Raw genomic sequence first — 24,767 nt, 5'->3', positions numbered from 1 at the left:
CTGTTTGCTCTGCCCTCTTTCTTCTGTTCCCCTAATGATTTTCAAGCATCAACTTCAATGTCATCATTTCCACAGATCTGTTCCTCTGAAACTCTCCAGGTAAACAGAATAGTATCTTTTTTGTATTTTTACAGCACCTTGTAAGCTATCTCTTTTATAATGTGGGTCTAGAGCAGAATTTTTTTTTTTTAGAGCAGAAATTTTAAACGGCTTATATATACTGTGGACTTTTTGACAGTGTTGTAGAATTGAGAATTGCTTTTCAAAATATTAAAGTGTAAAATACAAAAAGTAGGATTACACGGAGACCAATTGTATTAAAATGTAATTATATACAAGTATCCCTTGGGTCTGAAAGAGATAATATCATTTGAAGTTACTGTGCCACCACTCTCTAGCTGTGTGATCTTGGTGATATTACTTAATCTCTTGGATCTTCCATTAGATACACTTGTGGATACCGCTAACACAAGGTGAATATATGTAAAGAAAGCATAGTCCCAACACATGGAGAGAAATCAAGATCTATTTGTTATTTCTGTGAATGAATAAATTATAGTATTCCATCTGAGTGCTAAATTGAGGGATAAGAAGAAATTGATATACTCAAGTGTTCCTCAATAGAATATTTGAATCCTAATGTATGGATGGTTCAAGTTATATTTATGTGTGTGCGTATGTGTCCGTGTGTACATACATATAGATAGGTGGTTGTGACCATTAATAGTTACTATATGGAGAATAAAGTAGTAAGTCTTTTCATTCATTTTAGTTTTATTTAAAATTCACTTTCACTTGGGGCACCTGTGTGGCTCAGTCAGTTGAACGTCTGCCTTCAGCTCAGGTCATGGTCCCATGGTCCTGGGATCCAGCCCTGTGTCGGACTCCCTGCTCAGTGGGGAGTCTGCTTCTCCCTCTCCCTTTGTCCTTCCTGCTGCTCGCGCTTGCTCACTCTCTCAAATAAATAAAATCTTTTAAAAAATTGTTTTAATTCACTGTCATTTGACACTGTCCCATTGCTGCTAGGAAGAGAATTCCTAAAAGTGCTTTGTAAATTCCGAAAGTGCTTTGCATGCACTGGCCACGTTGTCCATAAAACATACTATATGTTGGCAAATTGAATTCAAATAAAATTTCAAAAGTAAAAATCTTTAAAAAATAATTAAAGAAGCATACTAAAAAATTTAAATGTCATGAAACCAAATTAAATGGCTACTTTAGGGGATCCCTGGGTGGCGCAGCGGTTTGGCGCCTGCCTTTGGCCCAGGGCGCGATCCTGGAGACCCGGGATCGAATCCCACATCGGGCTCCCGGTGCATGGAGCCTGCTTCTCCCTCTGCCTGTGTCTCTGCCTCTCTCTCTCTCTCTCTGTGACTATCATAAATAAATAAAAATTAAAAAAAAAATTAAAAAAAATGGCTACTTTAAAATCTTTGACTTTCCTTTTTTTTTTTAATCTTTGACTTTCCCTTTTAAAAAGTCTTTTATGATGCTTAGCCTTACTAAGGCTAATTGAATTCAAATAAAATTTCAAAAGTAAAAATCTTTAAAAAATAATTAAAGAAGCATACTAAAAAATTTAAATGTCATGAAACCAAATTAAATGGCTACTTTAAAATCTTTGACTTTCCTTTTTTTTTTTTTAATCTTTGACTTTCCCTTTTAAAAAGTCTTTTATGATGCTTAGCCTTACTAAGGCTAATTGGCCTCTAATTGAGGCCATTCCCTGGCTTAGGGGGCCAGCAGGTCCAGGCTCCTGCTCACTTTCTCAGCCCCATCTCCCTCCATGTAGATAGTCAATAGGCTTTCTCTCCCTCACTAGCCTCCAAACTCTGAGGCTCGCCGTCACACTCACTCTTGCTCTCAAGTCCTGTGCTGGTTTTTCCTTCTGTTTGAAACATCACCATCTCAGGAAGAATTTTCCTGGCTACTTTAGTGTCACTAGCACATGACCACACATTTTATTTCCTCTTTGCACTTATCAGTACCTGAAACTATTTTCTGCGGTTGTTTGCATGTTTGTGGCATCACCCCCACTAGAACAGAATTCTTGAGCAAAAGGACATTGCCTATTCGGGTCACACTGTATTGCAATGTCTAGAATAGTGTCTGGCCAAAATGAAGTACTCAATAACTATTTAATAAGTGACTGAGTAAAACCAAATTATTATCAGAGGCCGATCCAGGTGCTAAGAGTAGTGATGATATGTAGATATAGTCCTTAAAATGGAGAGGACGGGAAAGAAGGCTTCTTTAAATAATGAGAGCCCATAGAGATGTCTGTCTGTGGAGAAATATCCTCTGAATTAAAAAAATGTGAAAATACAGTACTGATGGGAATGGCTGTAATTTCATTTGAAGACATGGCTGAGCGTCCAAGTCTTGGAAACAGGCCTGCGTTTGATCCTACGGTTGCTGTTCCCTACTATGGGACATAGAGCAAGCCTCAGTTTTCCTCAAGTATAAGTTGGACATAAGAATAGTTTCGTGGGGCAAAGTGATGAAACGTATGATAGTGCTCAACATTACATGTGAAAGGGTATTAAATGTTAGTTGCTTTTAGTGTTGGCATTTTATTGCTCTTCGTATTTTGCGTTATTAGTAGAAGGGGAGCCAGGTCCTCTCTTAGGAGAAGAGAGTACACAGATAGTTTCTGGCTCAAGACCCTCAAGTGTTACTTATGTCCTGGAGCATTTATAAGGGAGTAATTGGAGTATTTTTAAGGGAATAAGACAATGCATATAAAACATGGTACCATGACTAAATCATAATAAACAATGATTATTAGCTGTTATTACTAACATATTATTATTTCATCATTTTATTATGACTATGAAGGGAATCTTGTTTCAGATGCTATAGGGAATAAAAAATATTAATGAGTCAATAAATTTCTCCACAAGGCTTTCTTTTTTTTTTAATCTTTTTTTTTTTTTTTTTCTCCACAAGGCTTTCTCCTTCTGTGTGAGGTGTTTGCTTTTTTACATGTAGTCAGGGAATGTATAGTCCTTAGGTCAGGGTTTCTCTGCTTTGGCACTGTTGTCATTTAGGGCCAAATAATTCTTCCTTGTGGGACATTGCCCTGTGCTGTGTAGGATCCCAGACACATTCCTGGCCCCTAGTCACCAGATACTAGTATCACCTCCTCCTTTTGAGTTGTGACAGCCACAAATGACCTCAGACACTGCCAAATGTCCCCCCAAGTGGGTGGGCAGGGGGTGAGAATTGCCCCTGATTGACAATCACTGCCTTAGGCTTCCACCCTCCTGTCCCTACTATACCTGTGTGGACTGTTCCTCACCAGCATCATTTGATGTCCGTTATCTCCCTCTCCTTCCTTTACATTGTCCGTCGATATTCCAACCCCAGGTAATGACCCAATTCCACTTCTACCCCTGCCCCCAGATACTTGTACATTCCTGGGGGCAAATCACACGACCATCCAGACTGGTGTTTCTACAGAGTTGTGGTGTCCAAACTCTGTGATGCCCACCTTGTCATTCTTTTTCTTGACTTTACTCCTTCCCATTGCCAAGCAGCACTTCCATAGACAGTGCTGTGTGTTGGGGCTCTTCTAGGACTGGGTGCTGCAGGAGGTGTGGGAGGCTGAAATCCTGTTGAAACCACTTTCTAACTGGATTCACAGTCTCCTGAATTGTCTCATCAAATCCAATTTCAACACTAAAGTGATCTATGTAGATCTGACTGTATCACCAACATGCTTTCTACTAGGCCTATTCTCATGCTAGTCCTAGAATGCTTTCCTGCCCTGCCCTTCTGCCTAGAAAACTCTTCTCCATCCTTCACAACTACATTCAAGATCCATTCCTCTCTTCCTCTAGCTTTATGATAACCCATCTTCCCTCTGGTAGTCATCAGTTCTCTATAGTTAAGAATCTGTTTCTTGGTTTGTCTCTCCTCTCTTTTTTTTTTCTTTGATCATTTGTTTTGTTTATTAAATTCCACATATGAAAGAGGAATTGGTGGGGGGATAGGGTAACTGGGTGATGGGCACTAAGGAGGGCACATGATGTGTTGAGCACTGGGTATTATGCTGTATGTTGGCAAATTGAATTTAAATTTTAAAATTCCGCACATGAGTGAAATCGTATGGGATTTTTCTTTCTCTTATTTATTTCACTTAGTATTCTCTAGCTCCATCCATGTCATTATAAATGACAAGATTTCACTCTTTTTCATGGCTGGATAATATTCCATTGTGAATCTATATATCACATCTTCTTTATCCCTTCTTCTATTGATGGACACTTGGCCTGCTTCCATAATCTGAATATTATAAATAATACTGTAAAAAGTTAGGAGCACCTGTATCCCTTGGAATTGGTTTTTTAAAACTTATTTATTGGATAAATACCCAGTAGTGTGATTACTGGATCATAGGGTGGTTCTAGTTTTAACATTTTTAAGAACCTCCATAGTGCTTTCCATAGTGGTTGCACAAATTTGCACTCCCACCAGCAGTGTGGGAGGTTTTTTTTTTTTTTTTCCACATCCTTACCAATACTTGTTTCTTGTGTTTTTGATTTTAGCCATTCTGACAGGTGTGAGGTGATATCTCATTGTGGTTTTGAATTTGCATTTCCCTGGTGGTGTGTGAGATTGAGCATCTTTTCATGTATTTATAGGCCATCTGTATGTCTTCTTTGGAGAGATGTCTGTTTTTTCTGCCCATTTTTTAATTGGATTACTTATGTTTGGGGTGTTGAGTTTTATAAGTTCTTTATATATTTTAGATACTAGTCTTTTATCAGATATGTCATTTGCAAATATCTTCTCCCATTCGGTAGGTTGCCTTTTAGTTTTGTCGACTTTTTCCTTCACTGTACAAAAGCATTTTATTTTGATAAGAGTCCCAATAGTTTATTTTTGCTTTTATTTCCCTTGCCTCAGGTGATATATCTAGAAAAATGTTGCTATGGCTATGCCAGAGACATTACTGCCTGTGTTTTCTTCTAGGATTTTTATGGTTTCAGGTCTTTAATCCATTTTGGTCCTTAACCCATTTTGAGTTTATTTTTATGTATGATGTAAGAAAGTGGTCCAGTTTCATTCTTTTGCATGTGGCTGTTCAGTTTTCCCAACACCATTTGTGGAAGAAACTTTTTTCCCACTGCATGTTCTTTCCTCCTTTGTTGAAGATAATTGACCATATAATTGTAGGTTTAATTCTGGGTTTTCTGTATTGTTCCATTGATCTATGTGTTTATTTTTGTGCCAGTACCATACTGTTTTGATTACTGTAGCTTTGCAATATAACTTGAAATCTGGGAGTGTGATACTTCCAATTTTGTTTTTCTTCTTCACGACTGCTTTGACTCTTTGTGGTCTTCTGTGGTCCATACAAATTTTAGGATGTTTGTTCCAGTTCTGTGAATAATGCTCTTGGTATTTTAATAGGGATTGCATTAAGCTTGTAGATTGCTTTGGATAGTATAGACATTTTGACAACATTTGTTCTTCCAATCCATGAGCAGGGACTGTCTTTCCATTTCTCTGTGTCATCTTCAACTTTTTTCATCAGTGTTTTATAGTTTACAGAGTACTGATTTTTTCAGTACTCTTTGGTTAAGCTTATTCCTAGGTACTTTATTATTTGGGATGCAATTATAAAAGGGATTGTTTTCTTAATTTCTCTTTCTGCTGCTTCATTATCTGTGTATAGAAATGCAACCAGAGTTCTGAACATCACTTCTGTGATTTTAATTTATAACTGCCTCAAATATATCACATGAAGTCAATCTAAAAATTCTGTCAAGTTCTAAATTTAATTTAGTGAAAAATGCTGAGTATTTATTATAACTAAGGAATTTAAGTGTGATATCATTTGATCATATTCACTTATTCTTTCAATAAATATTTATTGAGTGCCTCGTCTATGATAGGCACTACTCAGAGTGCTAGAGAAATGGCAAGGAATAAAAATCCAAGTCCTCAAGGAGGTTTCCACAAAATCCAGATGTGTGACGTAAACAATTTTAAAATGAAACTAAAAATAATAATAATTTATAAATTCGATTTCTCTAAACTACTAGTAAACATGTTTAGAATTGTTTCATTCTGTAATGGAAACAGCTTTCAGTGAAAGCAAGAAATGCATCTGAAATGTGGAGATATTGATTCTACTGTGTCTGTGTCTTCTGATTTTCTAAGGACCTTACTAGGCCACCCACCCCATAGCTGTTTGAATGATACTGTCTTTTCCAGCTATCAACTTTCTGGCCATATGTGCATACGTAGCATTAGATGACCCACTGGAGGGGATTCCAGAAGAGGAATGAAGGTCCCAGAGTCTATACATTCAGCCAACTTGAAAGGACTTACAAAAGAACATAGCAACATAAGAGGAGGCCACACATGCTGCAAGTGTTCAAGTCTAAAGAATGATTTGATTTAGCCCAATGTAAATGTAATGTAAATGCGAAATGTAAACTATGCTCAACTAATCAACAAGTCTGTATGATGCTCAAAAAGAAATGCATAGAAGGAGATCTCAATTTGTCTCCAATAAATATACAATCCAGTTGGAAATATATCAAATACAATAAAATAAAAACTGTCAGTGAGGGCTAACATCAATAGAGCCAATGTTAAAGGCCAGGGTTTCTGTATGAGAGCACCTACCTTCTGATGCAGCATCCACTAGGATTTTATTTGTGCTGAGATTACTTATGAGGAACATGGAAAAGGACTTAGCTCAGAAGCTATGAAATCATCAAAACCAGGTCAACTGAGATTTGGCTTTCTACATTTCTGGAGACAAATCTGATAAAGTTTGCTTGCTTTAATCATCTGCTTGCTGGATCTAACACCACATGTAATGAATGCTATGTTCCTTTAGCTTTAGTTCTGCCTGTCAGGCTGTTTACTCTGTATCTCTAGTTGAACATCCAACAGGCATCTCAAACTTAACACGTGTGTAACTAGGCTCCTGATATCCCCATACCTGCCCCTCCTTCATCTTGCCTATCTTTATCAAAGCCTAAAATCTTTGACGCCTCTATAGACTGTTTTCAAAATATATCCACAATCTACCACTTCTCATTCTGCCCTCTAAAAACACCCTCCTGTAATCATCCTCCACCTAGATGATAATAATAACTTCCTAAACGGTCTATCTTTCTACTCTTGCCCTTTCTTGAACTATTCTTAATAGCCTCAGTAATCCTATCAGACATACATCCAGTAATGTCACGCCACTACTCAGAACCCTCTGGTGGCTCCCCGTCTTACTCAGTAATTGCTGAAGCCCTTACAATGACCTATCAAGTCCTACATTTTTGGAACTCAACAACTTCTCTGACCTTATTTTTTTTTTTATCTACTCTTCTACCATTTACTTGGCTCCAGGCACATAGTCTCCTGGCTGTTTCTTTATAAACCAGGCATATTTAGGACCTTTGCACTTGCTGATCCCTTCTCATGGAATGCTTTTTCTGAAATATCTACATGGCGGCTCCTTCATTTCATTCAGATCTTTTTACTCAAAAGCCGCTTTCACAACAAGGGCTTCCCTGGCCATTCTGTCTAAAAATGTCAACACCTTGCAGACATATCCCTTCACATGCTTTACTTCTCTTTTGCACTAGAAGAGCAAGGATTTTTGTATGATTTGTTCACTATTCTAGCCCAGAACCTAAAAGAGTACCAGGTATACAGTAGGTGGTCTATACATATTTGAATGTTGACCGAATTTGGTCAAGTGCTTTATGTACTTTCCTAACCCCTCCACAGGGGATCCTAGATACTTTCCCATCATAGGCACTGCTAGAGCACCAGGATCCCAGTCTCTTAGCTTACAAAGAGGCCCCTCTGTATCAATGTGTGGATTTTACCAGCCTTTCCAACTGAAACTTCTTTGATGCTGAGCCACAATGATTCACCCTTTGCCGGATCACTTTTCTTTTTTTCCAAGTTCTTTCTACTTCTTATTCTTCGAGAACATTGGTTTTTAACCATGACTACAGATGAAAGTCAGCAGAGAACTTCAGAGCCATTCTAATTTGATCGGTCTGGGCAGGGGAAGAAGTGAGACCTGGACCTCCTAGATTCTAAAAGCTCCCTACGTGATTATAATATGCAAATTAGTGTTGGAAATCACTGCCCTAACTGAATTCCTGGATCTCAGTTGTGTTCACTAATCTGTGATCATGTTGTCTGCTTCCATCTCTGTTTTTTTTGAGAGGCTGAGTTGTTTAATTTATTTCTGTTCTTTTTTTTAAGGTTTTTATTTTATTTCCTGTTAGTGGCTGAGTTGTTCAAAATGTGATTTCAGAATGCCATATATTTATACAATATACTTATACAATATGACATTGCATTTAAACATCTCAGCCTCTCAAAATGATGTAATGATGAAGTGGAGAATGTGCTCCCTGGAAGAGACTTTAAATTATAGATAAACTGAGTGAGTATGGGTTGTAGGGTCAGTGCAATTCAGCAAGTACTTATTGAGCTCCTATTGTGGACCCAATTTCTAATGCTGTGTTAAATAATGTGATGATGCTAGGTACTTTGGAAGGAGGAGAATGCCTGATAGACCTTCAAGGAATTAAAGATTGCTGAGAAGGCAACATTACTGACAATAAATTAGAATTGTCTAAATATATGTTCCTGATTCCATGAAGGGCGAAAATAAGAGATGGCCTGAAGAAGGGAAAGTCAGAATAGCCACTATCTGAGGATATTGATTTAAGAGGGGAAAAAGAAGGACAATTAAATAAGTAAGAGGAATAATAATGATAGCCACAAGAGATCTGCCAAGACTCTTGAAAAAAACAGGCCTTGATCACTGCTAACACAAAACAATAACTTGTGTTTCATGCTTTGTCCAAAGCTGCATTTTAATTATTAGTTTTGCCAAAAGCAGACCACCGTGGTTTCCATAGTAATTGTGGTGATAACTTAGGGCTACTGGTTTACCCTAGAAACATTCATCTGTGTGATGAAAGAAGGTCTAGAAGATCAGCCTACTTTGACAATAATCTTGTGAATGATATTAATCATTGCAATGACTGGATCCCTCCATCAGTTACAAGCCAGTTATTGGACATAGATCTTCTCTTCCTCCAGGAATCTGACCTTACGTTCCGACTGGCCAGTGGGCTTGTTATATGGCAGCCCATGTGGGAGCACAGACAGCCTGAAGTCTCTGGCTTCACAGCCCTGGTAAAGCCTATCAGGAACATCATTACAGGTTTGTAACTTGGACGTCCAGTGCGACAGTCTTAGCAGACTCTCTCATATGCAGAAGTAAGGGAGATAGAATGATTTGCCCTTAAGGAACCAAGAGGTTGAAAATTTCTTCAGGGAGCCTTTTTAGTACCCCAGGCTCAGGGCTCCGTCATGTGATGAGAAACTAAACCGGGGACACATGCTGTTGAGTCATGTGGCTTTGAATAGGTCATTTCAATCCTGTGCCTCAGTTTCCTCCTAAGTAAAACAGGAGTTAAAATATAATATTGCTAGTAATTATGAGTTGTTAGGAAGAATAAATGAATTAATTATATGTAAAATTACTTAGAATAATTCCAAGCACATAGTGAATAAGCTGTTATTATAATTATATCATCGTAATTATCATCATAGTAGATAATCTTACAGGTCCTTACTAATCTTCGTGTTTATTTGCTATCAAACTGTTTCACTATAGGAGTTGTCTAATGAAGTAATCTTATTGGTGAATTGTAGAGAGACCAATACTACCTGAAAGGCTCATGCGTCACTCCAGATCTCTTTCTTACTACATATGCACCTAATCTGAGTGTTCTTATTTCTTTAAAAGGGAGAAAATAATACCACCTTATATGGCCTCTTAGTGTGGAGTCAGAGTCCACATAAAGTGCCCATTTTATAACTTAAATAAATTCCATCCTTCTATGCCCAACCAAACTTTTAGCATTGATAATGTTTAGAAAGAGATAAATTATATGGTACATCTATAGATGTATGATATATTTATATTTATATATACATATGTATGTATATATAATTTGCTTCATAAGATTTTTCTGCAGACAGTGGAAGATTATGCATGTAAAAGAGCTTCATAAGGGGAAGGAAACCACAAAGAAATTCCTCTGTATTTTCCCTCATAACATAACTTTGCAAGGTACATAATGTGTTAAAGGATTTTCTAAATAAAAGAGTGCCATATTATTCATGTAAATGATAAGATACTTATCATGACAAATCATGCTTACTATCATAAAAGATGAAATTTTTCATATAGTAAAAGCAGACTAATTCCAGGATTAATGTGTATAATACATTAACCAGTGAAATAAGTTATAAATTCAAGAATAACATTCTGTCATAAGGTTCAAATAGCAAGGAGCTAAATAAGTAACGATGTCATAGCCAGAAGTGATCTATTTCAGATTCCATGGATGGAATGAGGTTAATTTCATTGAATTAAAACAATCTGAGAGTGAAGACAGATGTACAAGGTTAAAAAACTCAAAAACAATAGAAATCGGACAGAAGAAAATAAAATGTGCTACAGTAAAACAAAACTATTACTGAAAAGGACATATCTTTATGTTGATTAAGGAATCTTTTTCATGTTTTTAAGTCATCACTTTCCTTTTAAATGAAGAGGTCATTTTACATTTAGGTCTCTCTCTCTTTCTCATTACTATATAAACTATTATTTAACAGATGTATTAAAACTATTAAGAAATCATATCCCTCATGAATCACTGGGGCTGTTCACATCACCATCCCTTTGCTGCTGAGATGATATTCACAGTGAGTTCTTTTCCTCTCTACCTGATGCCTGTGATGTGAAATGGTACCCAGCATCTGAAGTGAAATTAAACTCAGCTCAGATACATGACCAGAAGAAAAAGCATGGCATGTGCGTAACACCCCTAGGTCTCTTGTTTTGTGACCTTGGTAAATCCCTTTCTCAACATCTGTTTACTCAGAATTCTGATATGGCATGGTCATCTTCACTTCCCACTGTTCCCAGTCCTCAGGAAAAGATGTAACTGACTTGAATCTTTCCTTAGGGGAAGCTTCATGTGGTCATGAAAGCACAGCCAGAAAGCCTGGGCTTGAACCTTCACGTAAGGGTCAGATGATCTTGGGCAAGTTAAACTTTCTGTGCCTTAGTATCTTTATCTGTAAAATGGGTCTAATAATATACTATATGTCTGATAGGATTATTGTAAGGGTTAAATGAGTTGAGACAGTAGTCCCCCCTGCCTTTACCTGTAGTTTCACTTTCTGCAGTTTCAATTCCCTGTGGTCCAAAAGCAGATTATTTAATCCTCTTCTGACACATCGTCAGAAGGTCAGTAGGAGCCTAACACCATGCTGAAATGCCTATATCCTTCCCCTCACTTCATCTCTTCACGTAGGCATTTTATCATCTCACATCATCACAGGAAGAAGGGTGAATACAGTACAATAAAGTATTTTGAAAGAGAAAGAGACCACATTCACATAACTTCAGTTACCGGATATTGCTATGATCGTTTAATTTTATTACTAGTGATTGTTGTTAATCTCTTACTGTGTATAATTTATAAATTAAACTTTATCATAGGTATGTTATATGTAGGAAAAAAACATAGCATATATAGTATCTACAGTTTGAGGCACCCACTTGGAGGAGATCCCCCACAGACAAGAGATAAAAAGCTTTAAAAAGGATATAGCAGGGGGATCCCTGGATGGCTCAGTGGTTTAGTGCCTGCCTTCAGCCCAGGTCATGGTCCTGGAGTCCCAGGATCGAGTCCCACATCAGGCTCCCTGCACGGAGCCTGCCTCTCTCTCTGCCTATGTCTCTGCCTCTCTCCCTCTGTGTCTCTCATGAACAAATAAATAAAATCTTTAAAATATATATATAGCAGATATTTGGCACTACATAGATGTTAACTACTATTATTTTTAGTATTGCCAGATTTTTAGCACCCTCGCCTATTGAGTCAGACTGAAAAGACGAAGAAATCTACATTGTTATGATAACCTAGAAATGTGAAGGCTTTTAAATTGGTTATTTGATTTCTGTTACAACATATGCTATTAAATGACTTCTTTCAAGTGATAATGATATGTTAAATTTTTTAAAGACGTGAGCTGATGAATAAAATGAGCTTATCATAATCTTATAAAATTTGTGATGGCATTTCTTGGCAGCTAAGAGAAGCTCCCCCATCAACAGTCAAAGTCAGACCTGTGAATCACCAAATCAAGACACAAGACATCGAGAGGTGAGTTTATTGTGTTCGTGGGAAGAAAGGAGGTGGTCATTTCCTGGATGTGTGCAGTGAAGTGTGAAGGATAAGACATGAGTTCTAGAATGATACTACTTGGTTTCAAAGCAAGTTTCTACTGCTGAATATAAAACTTTAAGCAGTCTCAGGTTTTCTGTCTGTCAAGTATGGAAAGTAATTTTATGCACTTTGCCAGTGTGGGAGTGCTGAAATAAGACCATGTGTAACTGGTGCTTTATCTTTGTGGCAAGTATAATCAGTAGTGCTTTATCTCCATAGCAAGTGAGTAATCAATAGTGCTTTATCTCAGTGACTAGTGTGTAATCAGTAGTGCACTATCTTGATGGTTAGTGTGTAATAAGAAGTGCTTTATCTCAATGGCTAGTGTGTAACCTTCAATAAGTGTTAGTTATCACTATTTATCCCACATTAATTAAAGTGTCACCTTGTTCTCAATTATCAAATCTCCTAATATTCTTTAGGCACGCCTAATAGAGCTAAGAAAATGCTGCAGCAGGTGGGGAGGAGGGAGTAGAAAGGAGGCATAAGGTATAGTCCTATCCCTCAAGAAATCTAAAGGTTAAGGAAACATCAAGACTAATCCCTGTAAGAGAAAATGAGTGGGAAATATCCAGAGAAAATGAGTGGGAAATATCAGAGAGGGAGACAAACCATGAGAGACTCCTAACTCTGCGAAACAAACAAGAGGTAGTAGAAAGGGAGGTGGGTGGGTGGGGATGGGGTGAGTGGGTGATGGGCACTGAGGGGGGCACTTGACGGGATGAGCACTGGGTGAGATGCTATATGTTGGCAAATCAAACTCCAATAAAAAATATTTAAAAAAGACTAATCCCTATAAAACAGAATATGCATGATAAAAAGAATATAATTCAGTGAAAATTTTTCATGCAACTCCTTGGTTTGGAAAAGAAAATGAAGGCCAGGGTAGTTCAAAGCCACATAACTATGTGTACCACCATTAACTTAGTAATGCACTTCTAAGTCAACATGTGCAAAATACAGTTTGCTGCTTTCCATCGACACTAGATCCTCTTTCTAACTGATGGATTACTGTCAGCAGTGCCATCATGCTTTTTACCCTTAAAACCACAAGTTTTGGAATCCTATTATATCTACTATTTACTGAACATTTGCGAAGTAGAGACGCTGTGATTTATATGCTATATTTTATCTATTCTGATTTTTCACTTTTCACATATTTGAAATCCGGTGTTTAATGATCTTTGGCCTCTTAAAACCTCCCTGCCTGGTAGCAGTATTGATAAGGTTGTCATTTTCATATGGTTGTGCGGCATGAATTTGTCATTTCCAGCCTCTAAATTTGCAGAATCCGGATCAGTGGCTTAGAAGAATATGTCAGAGGGAATAGTGGAGCTCTCTCTTTTAAGGAATAGCATTCTTAAGAAATAACATTTTTGACACAGAGGAAGTTACTCTACAGAAAAACATATATCAAACACTCTGATTTAAAATTTAGAAATTTCAACCATACCTCTTCCAATTTATTTCACTTACATCTTTTTTTTCCGTATACACAGGATGAATATATAATCTAAGGCTATGCCTATATAAATCTAAGATAGCGCTTTTATTAAGTATATTAGAAAAAGTCCTCACTGGTAAGTGTCCTAGTTGAATTAACAGAGTTTTTTTTTTCTTAATTGAACATAAAATAATGGTGTGTCTTCTAACTGATGACATCTTAGAAACAACAAAATAGTTCTATTTCATTCTCCTTCCTCTTCTTGTTTGATTTCTTGCTGAGTCATCTTGTTTGATCTTGTTCCGGTGCTCAGACTTGCTCTCTATTCTCCACGCCCACTGCTACCCTCTAAATCCCGGCCCTCATAACTAGATTGCAGCTGGAACCACCTAATTGGATTTTTCTACCTCTAGCTTTTCCTGCTTCACATAAATACCACTTAATAATGCCTGACTAATCTTCCTAATGCATCATTTATTTATTAACTCATCATCCCACAGAGGCTTATTATATGCAAGGGTGCCGTTCTTTCTCTATATCCCTTGCTCCCCGGGAATCTGTAGTGGATTTATTTTGCCATCACCTCCGGACCAAACTCCTCTCCCTGCTTCTCCATGACTCTACTGCCTGGCATCATTTTTCTTCAGTGACCTTGTTTACCCTTCACTAGTTAAGCACTGCTTCTAATATACAGAGCATGCTGCTTTAGCCTCTGGGTCTTTGCTCAGACTGTTACCTCTGAGTGGAAGGCTACCTTTCCTCCTCCTTGCCTCCTTGTCTAAATTTTATCCTTCTTTTAAGGGTCAATTAAGATCTCAATGCCCCCACAAACTCCTGTCTAATTACTCTAAATCTACACTGCCTAATATGGTAGCTGCTAGGTCCATGTGGCTGCTGAACACTTGAAATAAGGCTAGTTTGAATTAGGATGTGTTATAAGTATCAAATGTACACCAAATTTTGACAACTTAGTATGAAAAAAAAGAATGTAAATATCTGAATGATAATTTTTATATTGATTATAGGTTGAAATGATATTTGGGGTTAAACAATATAACATTGAAATTAATGTCACCAATTTCTTTTTTACTATTTTTAAAATTAGTTATGTGCTTCATGTTTGTGGCTTGTATTATATTTCTGTTGGGCATGCTACTCTAACCCATATTCATTTGTGTTAAAATGTAAGTTCTTGACTTCAAGGTTCAAATTCATTGAATACTTTTTATCCCCTGAAATTACCCAGCCTGAGGCTCACAAAGCATGCTCATGCTAAGGGATTCTCTGATCTAGTTCAGAGGACTAAGTTTATTAAATTTCTAGCTGTATTTGTTTCTCTATGCATCACGGTTGGACAATGCACTCTTATTTTACATACAAAAATGGAAATTATGAGGACTAAAATACTGTGATAAATTTTTGAGGGTCCTTATACAAAAGTGAAGAACTTCATCTGTAAGTACCTATGGAAAGACAATATCCTGACAATTGAAATGAAAGACAAATTACCTGAGGAGTGTTATATTTATCAGCTAAATGTCATTAAAACAAGCTACTCTGTAAGAGAATGCTGCATTTGTGCTTAACAAATCAGAATAAAAGTCATTGTATCCAATTGGAAAGATGGATCATATCCTTTTTAAACGAGTGACAGAAAAACCTGAACCTTGTGCTTTGATTCTCCTGTTCTGGCTTCAGTTTGATCAGCTTTTACTAACTGGGGCTTGTGTCCAGCCTCAGGCCTTACTCAGCTCACCTTAGTATTAGCATCTCTTTGACGAGCTGGTGGTTTGTAACTCTTGTCCTACAGATCCTGATTACGTGGAGGTGAAAAGAAAAAAATCAAGGGCAAAATAAAATAAAATTTATGAAAGGACTTAGCTGAATGTTTCAAATGACATACATTGCTCTCTAGAAGTATGTTTCCATTCACTTAGATGAAACCAAAACCCTTTGTTCTATGACATTGTTGTTAGCTATGCTACAAAGAAAAATTATCAATTTTATAAAACAATGTTTGTAATATGATAGCTAATTCTAGAGGATATGATATACCTGAAGAAAAAAAAAGAAGAAACAAAGAAAAAAAAGAAAAACTAATCTGTTATCTCTGCCTCCAAAAGGGACTCCAGGTGGTCTGCGAAACTTTCCCGTCAGATCCCATGTCACCCAAGGCCACCATTTCAGGCTGCCACCGAGGAAATTCCTTTGATGGAAGTCTGTCCTCCCAAACTTCCCAGGAAAGAGGCCCATCACATTCCAGGTATGTGATTGCAGTGTTAGGGACAAAAGTGTTTTTCCCTGATCACCAAAAGTTAAAGATGCATTTTTAGCTACTTGTATAGTCTCTGTTCCTTAGAATGTGTCAGTGCATGATATGTGTATATACATATCCTTGGTCGTGGTATAATTAGGTTAAGAATTCCAGAAATGTACTATGAGTGGCTCTCATTTAAACAAACTTGGGTGGAAGAGAGAAGACCTGATAATGAGATGTCTGAATTAGATGATATTTCAAATATTTAAATACAGAACTTAAAATTATGCTATTGAATATCATGCTGCAGGGATATGAAAAGATCCATTAATTTATTATAGAAGAATACTTTATGCCAGCAGATCCTTGTTTAAAATGGGTGCTTTTAAAATACCCACCGAGAATCGAAAAGGCTGTTCTTTGTAAACATTACAGCACTGCCCTTGTTAGCTTGTGTACCTGGTAAATTTGCTCACAAATGCCTTTCCTTGGGACAGACATCATTCCACTTTTTCCCGATCCCCACTGAAGTGATGAAAGCCTGAATTCATGAGGTTTGCTTTTTGAACCCAATTAGAAACTCCACTTAGGGGGCAGAAGTCCTCGAGACCACTTGGGTATCCCTGCTTTCAAATGAGGTTACTATCTAGTGGATAGTATTTTAAAATGAGGCATTTCTTAAAAACAGTTTTATTGAGGCATTATTGACATACCATAAAATTCACCTATTTAAAGTGGACAACTTAATGGTTTTTAGCAAATCTGTAGAATCATGCAACTATCACCAGTCTGATTTCAGAACATTTCTGTCATGCAAAAATGTCCCTTGTGTCCACTTCAATCTCTCCCATTCCCACACCCTGGTCCAGATGATCACTTAATATATTTTCTGTCTATATAGTTGAATTTATAGAATTTTCAAATAAATAGATGCATACTCTATATGGTCTTTTATATCTGGCCTCTCTCACTTAATGCTGTAGAGTTCCGCCCACACTAGAGCATGTGCAAGTAGTTCCTTCCTTTTTATTGCTAAAGAGTATTCTGTTGTATATCACATTTGAGGTATCCATTTGTCAGTAGATGAATATTTGAGTTGTTTTGACTTTTTGTCTATTATGAATAATGCTGCTGTGAACATTCATGTACAGGTTTTTGGGCAGGCATTTGTTTTCAGTTCTTGTATTCTAAGTAGATATGTAAGAGTAAAATTGCTGGGTTGTATGGTAAATTTATGTTTAATTTTTTAAGAAACTGCCAAACTATTTTCCAAAATGGCTGGACCATTTTACATTCCCATCAGAAATGCACTAAGACTCATTGTCTCTATCTCCTTGGCAGCAACTCTTCCTGTCTTTTTCACTAGAGCTATCCTCATGGGTGTGAAGGGAGATCTGATTGTGGTTTTAGTTCATATTTTCCCTAATGACTAATGATAGTAAGTACACATTTTCAGATGCTTATTAGCTATTTGAATATCTTCTGTGGTGAAATGTCTACTCAAACCTTCTGCTCTAGTGTTAACTGGGTTGTTTGTCTCCTTATGACTGAGTTGTCGATTTTTGTTTTTGTTTTTTTTTATTCTGGATACAAGTCATCTACAGGTATTTTTTTCTCAGTATTATCTTGCCTTTTCATTTGGTAATTTTTAAATGGTATACCTTCTTCTGGCACCAGAACCAGGCTACGTGGTTATAGCATTTTTTTTAAAGATTTCTTTGAATTGTTGAAAGCATGAAGTTATATGAATATAATTGCTTTTTAAGCCAAATACTACTATGTTGTGCTTTGAAAAAATAATATGCAAAGAGTTTATCTTTGTGTCTTTATTTTGAACTTTAAAAGTAAGTGGCTCAGTTAAATGATCTTTTGCTGGTTGAGACTATGAATACGGATAGCAATATTAGTTGTATACGCAGAGATTGTTCATATTTATCCATAGGGCTTACCGTTGTAGGTCATTGGTGATAATGAATACTTAAAATCATGTCATTTTTAATGTGGAGGGAGCCCCTTGAAGATCACCAACTCAGTCCGATGCACTACAACATTTTCAACACTTAAACCCTTTCAACAATGAGGAATTTATTATTCTTGGACGAAATTCATTTCATCTTTAGACAGCTTTATTTAGTGTCATGTCCTTCTTATATTTGACCAAATTTAGCTTTTCTGAATTTTCTATGATTCTTATGTTAGTTTTCTACTGCTATATAACAAATTACAACAATTTACTGACATTTATTATCTCACTCTTTCTATATGTCAAAATTATAAGCACAATTTAGCTGGGTTCTCTGCTTTAGGGTCTGACCAGACTAGATCCAGATGTCAGGATGGGCTGCAATCTCATCATGGGCTTGCCTGGGGAAAGCTCCACATATAAGCACCCTCAAGTTGTTGGCAGGAGACTGAGATTCATGTTTTCCTCTTGACTATTGTCTAGGGGCTACTCAAAATTTCTAGATGCTTCCCACAATTCACTGTCATGTGGCCCTCTCCATAGTAACCTTACAACAGGGTGGAGAAATTCTAATTCCAGTCTACTACTACAGAGACTTTATAATATAACATGATTGCAAGAGACATGGAATCATCTTTATATTTATTGGTTATAAGAAAGGCACAGGTCCTACCTACACTCAGGAGAAGAGGATTATAGGGGATTTAACTACCATCAGTTGGGAACAGAGGAGTGGCTCCTCTGTTTACCACCATCCTTTTGAAGATGTACAGGCTTTTCCCATATTAACTTGCCACCTAATCAAAAGTAGCTGTTATGAAGGGCGCCCTACCCCCTACACACCAAGGCTTCCATTTTATTGGATGACAACTGTAACTCTTTAACAAAGTTATCAAGGGCATAATTAAATCAGATTTGGGGGAAAAAGTAGTTACTTTAGATACAAACTAAATGGTAGGAACTACCTTTCATTGAATATCTTTTATAAGCTGAAAACAAAACTAATGTCCTTATATTTATTATGTTATCTAAATATTTATGCATTTATTTTTGTCTTTAAATTTTTTTATTGAAGTATAATCAACATACAGTGTTGTATTAGTTTTAGATGTAAGATGATTCAAGAATTCTGTACATTTCTCAGTGCTCAAAATAGATGTATTCTTCTTTTTTTTCCTAAGATAGATGTACTCTTAATCTCCTTCACCTATTTCAGTCCATCCCTTCCACCTACCTTCCTTCCCTCTGGCAACTACCACTTATCTCTGTTTAAGAGTCTGTTTTTTTTTTTGTCTTTTTGTCTTTGTTCATTTGTTTTTTTTTTTTTAATTCCAAATATGAGTGGAATCCTATATAGTATTTGTCTTTCTCTGACTATCTTATTTCACCTAGCATTATACCCTCTGGGTCCACACCTGTTGTTGCAAATGGCAAGATTTCATTATTTATGGCTGAGTAATATTCTATTATATATAAACACCACATATTCTTTATCCATTTATCCATCTATGGATGGATGCTTGGGTCACTTCATGCCTTGGCCATTGCAAATAATGCTGCAATAAACATAGGGGTGCATATATCTTTTTGAATTAGTATTTTAATTTTCTTTGGGTGAATACCCAATATGGAACTACTGGATCGTGGTAATTGCATTTTTATTTTTTTTTTAAGATTTTATTTATTCATAAGAGACACAGAGAGAGAAACAGGCTTTTTTCAGGGAGCCTGATGTGGGACTTGAACCCTGCACCTGGGATCACATCCTGTGCCAAAGACAGATGCTCAACTGCTGAGCCACCCAGGTATCCCCTATTTTTAATTTTTTGAGGAGCCTTCTTACTGTTTTCCACCATGGTGTACCAGTCAGCATTCCCACCAACAGAGCATGTGGGTTCTTTTCTCCCCCACATCCTTGCCAACACTTGTTATTTCTTATCTTTTTTATTTTAGCCATTCAGACAACTATAAAGTGATATCTCATTATCTCATTATGGTTTTAATTTGCATTTCCCTGATGGTGAGTGATATTGAATATCTTTTCAAGTATTTGTTAGCCATCTGTATGTCCAAATTTTCTATATAGATCCTTTACTCATTTTTAGTTGGATTAGGGCTTCTTTGGTCTTGAGTGCTATAAGTTCTTTATATGTTTTAGATGTTAACCCCTTATTGAATATAACATTTGCAAACACCTTCTCCCATTCAGTAGGTTGGCTTTTTGTTGTTGATGGTTTTCTCTGTACAAAAGCCTTTTATTTTGGCGCAGTCCCATTTTGCTTTTGTTTTTCTTGCCTTGGGAGACATATCCAGAAGTGTTGCCAGTGTCAAAGAAATTACTGCCTGTGTTTATGGTTTCAAGTCTCACATTTAGGTTCTTAAGCCACTTTGAGGTTATTTTTGTGTATGGCATAAGAAAGTGGTCCAGTTTCATTCTTTTGCATGTAGCTGGCCAGTTTTCCCAGCACTGTTAAAGAGACTGTCTTTTTTCCATTGTATATTTTTGCCTCTTTTATCATAGTCTAACTGACCATGTAAGCATAGGTTTATTTCTGAGCTATTTTGTTCCATTGATCTGTTTATTTTTGTGCAAGTACCATACTGTTTTGATTACTGTAGCTTTGAAAAATATCTTGAAATCTGGGGATTGTGATACCTCCAGGTTTGTTCTTTTTCATGATTGCTTTGGCTATTTAAGGTCTTTTGTGATTCCATACAAATTTTAGGACTATTTGTTTGAGTTCTGTGAAAAATGGTGGCGTTATTTTGATAGAGACTGCATTAAATTTGTAAATTGGTTTGGGTAGTATGGATATTTTAACAATATTGGTTCTTCTGATCCATATTTTTAAGTGTATGTTGGGTTATAGCCTAAGTGTATGTTAGGGTTGTAGCCATGTCAGTTTTTGTCCTTAAAGAGCTCGTTTTCTAAATAGTCAGATAAGAGAGTAATTAAGTAAAATTATTTGTAGACTATTTAAAACTATGAAACAAAAGCAAAATTAAAGGATGGGAGGGAGTTCTTTCTCCTTGTTACATGAATGGTAAGAAGGAGACAGCCTTGGAAGATCTGGGAAGAACCATGTGGGCAGAGGGAGCAAGTCTAAAGGCTCTGAAATGGGAATAAACTCAGCATGTTGGAGGAACAGCAAGAAGGTCAGTGTGACCAGGGAGTGGTGCTCGGCAAGGGTTTGTGATATTGGGAAACAGGTCAGAGAGGTTGTGAGGGGTCTAATCACACAGGAGCCAGAAGAAAATGTTAAGAAGTTTGGATTCTCTTCAGGTGTGATGAAAAACAACTGGAGTTGTTGGAACAATGGAGTGACATTAACCAAATTGCACGTTTTAAAGGTCATTCAAGGTGGTTTATGGAAAATAGACTTGGAGGCAAAAGTAGACAGAGACTAGTTAGGAGACTGTTGCAGTGGCCCAGGTGGGAGAGCATATGGCTTGGTCAGAGTGGTGGTAGTACAGGTAGAAAGGCTAAAATGAGGCTGGGATTGGGATTCATTTATAGGATAGAACTGACATGACCGGATTTGCAGAGTGAGAAAAAGAAAGGAATCAAGTATAACGCTGAGATTTTTGGCTTGAGCAACTGCATGAATGGTGATTAAATTTATAAGATAAGGAAGGCTGAGAAAAAGCATATATAAAAATACTCGACTCTACTTACGTCCATGTATCCTTTTGCCATCATTCAAGCCACTCTTCTCCCTGTGCTTGGAGTACTGCAATAGCCTATTAATCTCGTCTCATCCAATCTTGCCACCATCCAACACAGAATATACAGAGTAAAAATAAAGGACAAATCACAACACTCTTGCTCTTGAACTCTTTTAATGCTATCCAATGCTATCAAGATAAAATTCAAAATCCTTAATGTACCCCTCAAGGCTCCACATCATTTGGCTGCTGTCCAGTTCTCTAGTCTAACATTATACTGCTACCCACACCTCGGTGACTAAACTTCAACCCTTTTTTAGACTTTCAAACTTCCCCTTAGTTCTGAGATTTGGAGTATGCTATTCCATCTGTCTGCATCGTTCTTCTATCTATCTTCGTTTAACCAATTCCTGTTCCTTATGACTCAACGTAAGTATCATTTCTTTACTCCCTGGAGAGGCTCTGGCAGATGTTTAACACTTCCACAGATCTCCACGTTTTCTCTTATAGCATGAGTAGCAAACATGATATAAATAGTGTGTGACTGTTTGTCTAATAGTTATATCCTCCACTAGACTGTAAAATCCACACACGGGAGAAGATACCAAGTTTCTACTATTCCCTGCTCTCTCTATGCGTGGCACATGACCTTCACTGAAGGGTACTGAATAAGTGAATGAGTTTAATTTTTATAACAGCCATGCAAAGACCTTATTCCTCTTTTAAGGATGAGGAACTGAAGCAAATGGAGATTAAATTGTTCCCCCCAGGGACACATACGGGAAGTGGAAGAGCTAGATTTGAGCCCTGTCTCGGTGACCACATGGTCCACAGTCTTTTCTACTCCCTTAGGAAGAGGTCAGTCTAAACCTTTCCTGATGTTTCTTTGGCTTCCTCTCCCTGGCCCTCCTCTGATTTGTTTTTGTCCTTAAAGAGCTCATTTTCTAAATAGTCAGATAAGAGAGTAATTAAGTAAAATTATTTGTAGACTATTTAAGACTATGAAACAAAAGCAAAGTTAAAGGATGGGAGGGAGTTCTTTCTCTTTTTTCTACTAAGTGAGGAATTTTTCAATATAAGATCAGAGATGTGATTTTTTTTTCAGAGATGTGATTTTTATATGCTTATGCATCTTTAATAGACTTACCAAGAAATCAAGTTGGAGTCATACTGGTGTATCAGTTATCCTTTGCTGTGTAGCAAATTACTCTGAAATTGAGTGACTGAAAACAACAAATCTGTTATCTCACAGTTTGAGGGTTATATATCCAGAACCAGCTCAATTGCAGTCTTTCTTGGCTTAGGGTCTCTTATGAGGTTATAGGTAAGATGTTGGCTGGGACTGCAGTCATCAGAAGGCATGACTGAACTGGAGGATCTTCTTCCAAGATTACTTGTGCAGCTTGTGACTAGATGCCTCAGATTCTGAGGCCTCTCTGTAGGGCTACTCGCTATATAGCAGATGACTTGACACAAAATAAATGGTGTGTATGTGTGAGAGAGAGAGAGAGAAAGACAGAGACAGAGAGGGGTCTTTTATAATAATTTCAGATGTAACATACCACTATTTCTGCCATATTCTAGAATATGTTTTAGAAAGAAACTATACAAAGACATGAGTACAACAAGGTGAGGATCATTGGAGAGATCTTAGAATCTGGCTACAATTGTTTGCCCTCTGACTCCCAATGATTCCCATTTCTTTCACATGCAAAATACACTTACCCTCACCAAGGTTGCCCAGAATCTCATCCAATTACAGCATCAAATCAAAGTCCAGATCTCATCATCAAAGTCAGATTTAGGTACAAATGAGGTACCTCATGTGTGCAATTTAAGTACAATTCCATAATTATAGTTCCTCTCAATCTGTGCCCCTGTGAACTAAAGAGATCAGTTATCTGCACCCAAAGCACCCACATACAATGGTTAGACAGGCACACAATAACTGTTGTGGGCATGCCTATTCAAAGGGAGAACATAGAAGGCACTGGTCCATAGCAGTTTAGAAATCAAGCTGAACAAAGGTTAGAAGCTTCCGGATTAGGTCTCGGTCCTATTTCTGCCTATGGCTCTTAATTCCCACCCTCTAGGCTATTGATCCCATGCTCTAAATCAACTTCCCTTTTTTTAAGAAAGGTAGATGTGTTTATAGCTGAATAGTTTTCTTAGCTTGCTTATTACCAGTAAAATTTGAAAAGTATGACAGCCTCTTTTAATTTTATACTGCTTTGGCAGTATTTTTGTTACATTTCTTTTAAAACTTTGGGAGTTTACTGTGAATCTTATTGGGGTCCACTAGAAGAGACAAGTCTCTTTGAGATAATCCTTTCTGCAACTTGTAGAAAGATTGAAGAACAACACCCTTAAGTTTCTTAAAAGTCTCCACCCGCCCCCTTTTCTATGTGAATCACACTTTCAAAACTTTTAGAGGACCTTTTTGTCTGGTGGAATAATATTCTAAGGCAAGACCTTCGATCTTCTGACATTCTAAAAAGATTTTATAGTTTCGCCCTTGACTTTATCTTTAGACCATGTTTTTCCAGAAATACCCTAGATTGATGTTTGCTCAGGAAGCCATTTCTTAATTTTACCATTATTTTCTATCTGGAGAGGTGGATAGTTTTTAATTTTTTTTTAAATTTTTTATTTATTTATGATAGTCACAGAGAGAGAGAGAGAGAGGCAGAGACACAGGCAGAGGGAGAAGCAGGCTCCATGCACCGGGAGCCCGATGTGGGACTCGATCCCGGGTCTCCAGGATCGCGCCCTGGGCCAAAGGCAGGCGCCAAACCGCTGCGCCACCCAGGGATCCCGGATAGTTTTTAAAATCATCAAGTTGCAGCTCATTAGCCTTTAGCAGTTCTTCAATTAGGTTATATATCTTACCTTTCAATCTCCTGTAAGCACCAGGAAGATATCAGAAGATACGTTCAACACTTACCAGTAGCCTCCTTAAAGTTTAGGATTTCTATTAGTAATTTGTGCAAGGGCACAGAGTCTGTTGTGGGGCTTGATCTCAGAACCCTGAGATCATGACCTGAGCTGAAACCAAGAGTTGGACACTTTACTGACTACACTACCCAGGCGCCCCTATGCTTTCAATTTTTAGCACACTCTTCAAAGTCTTTACAGCCT

The 24,767-nt window shown here is 37.2% G+C and overlaps 1 protein-coding gene across 50 annotated transcripts in view; it reads left to right on the top strand.

The window, feature by feature from the left end:
• UNC80 (unc-80 homolog, NALCN channel complex subunit) overlaps positions 1–24,767 on the top strand; it is a 216,077-nt gene that overhangs the window by 5,760 nt on the left and 185,550 nt on the right. For all 50 annotated transcript variants that reach the window (XM_072743068.1, XM_072743067.1, XM_072743044.1 and 47 more), the window contains exons 5-7: positions 9,091–9,214; positions 12,163–12,236; positions 15,867–16,006. In XM_072743068.1, coding sequence (XP_072599169.1) covers positions 9,091–9,214; positions 12,163–12,236; positions 15,867–16,006 — 338 coding nt within the window. The remainder of the gene's footprint in view (positions 1–9,090; positions 9,215–12,162; positions 12,237–15,866; positions 16,007–24,767) is intronic.

The sequence above is a fragment of the Vulpes vulpes genome, chromosome 16 (assembly GCF_048418805.1).
Source record: "Vulpes vulpes isolate BD-2025 chromosome 16, VulVul3, whole genome shotgun sequence".
Lineage (NCBI taxonomy): Eukaryota > Metazoa > Chordata > Mammalia > Carnivora > Canidae > Vulpes > Vulpes vulpes.
The sequence above is the reverse complement of the archived record's forward strand: the minus strand, read 5'-3'. Positions and strand labels throughout refer to the sequence as shown.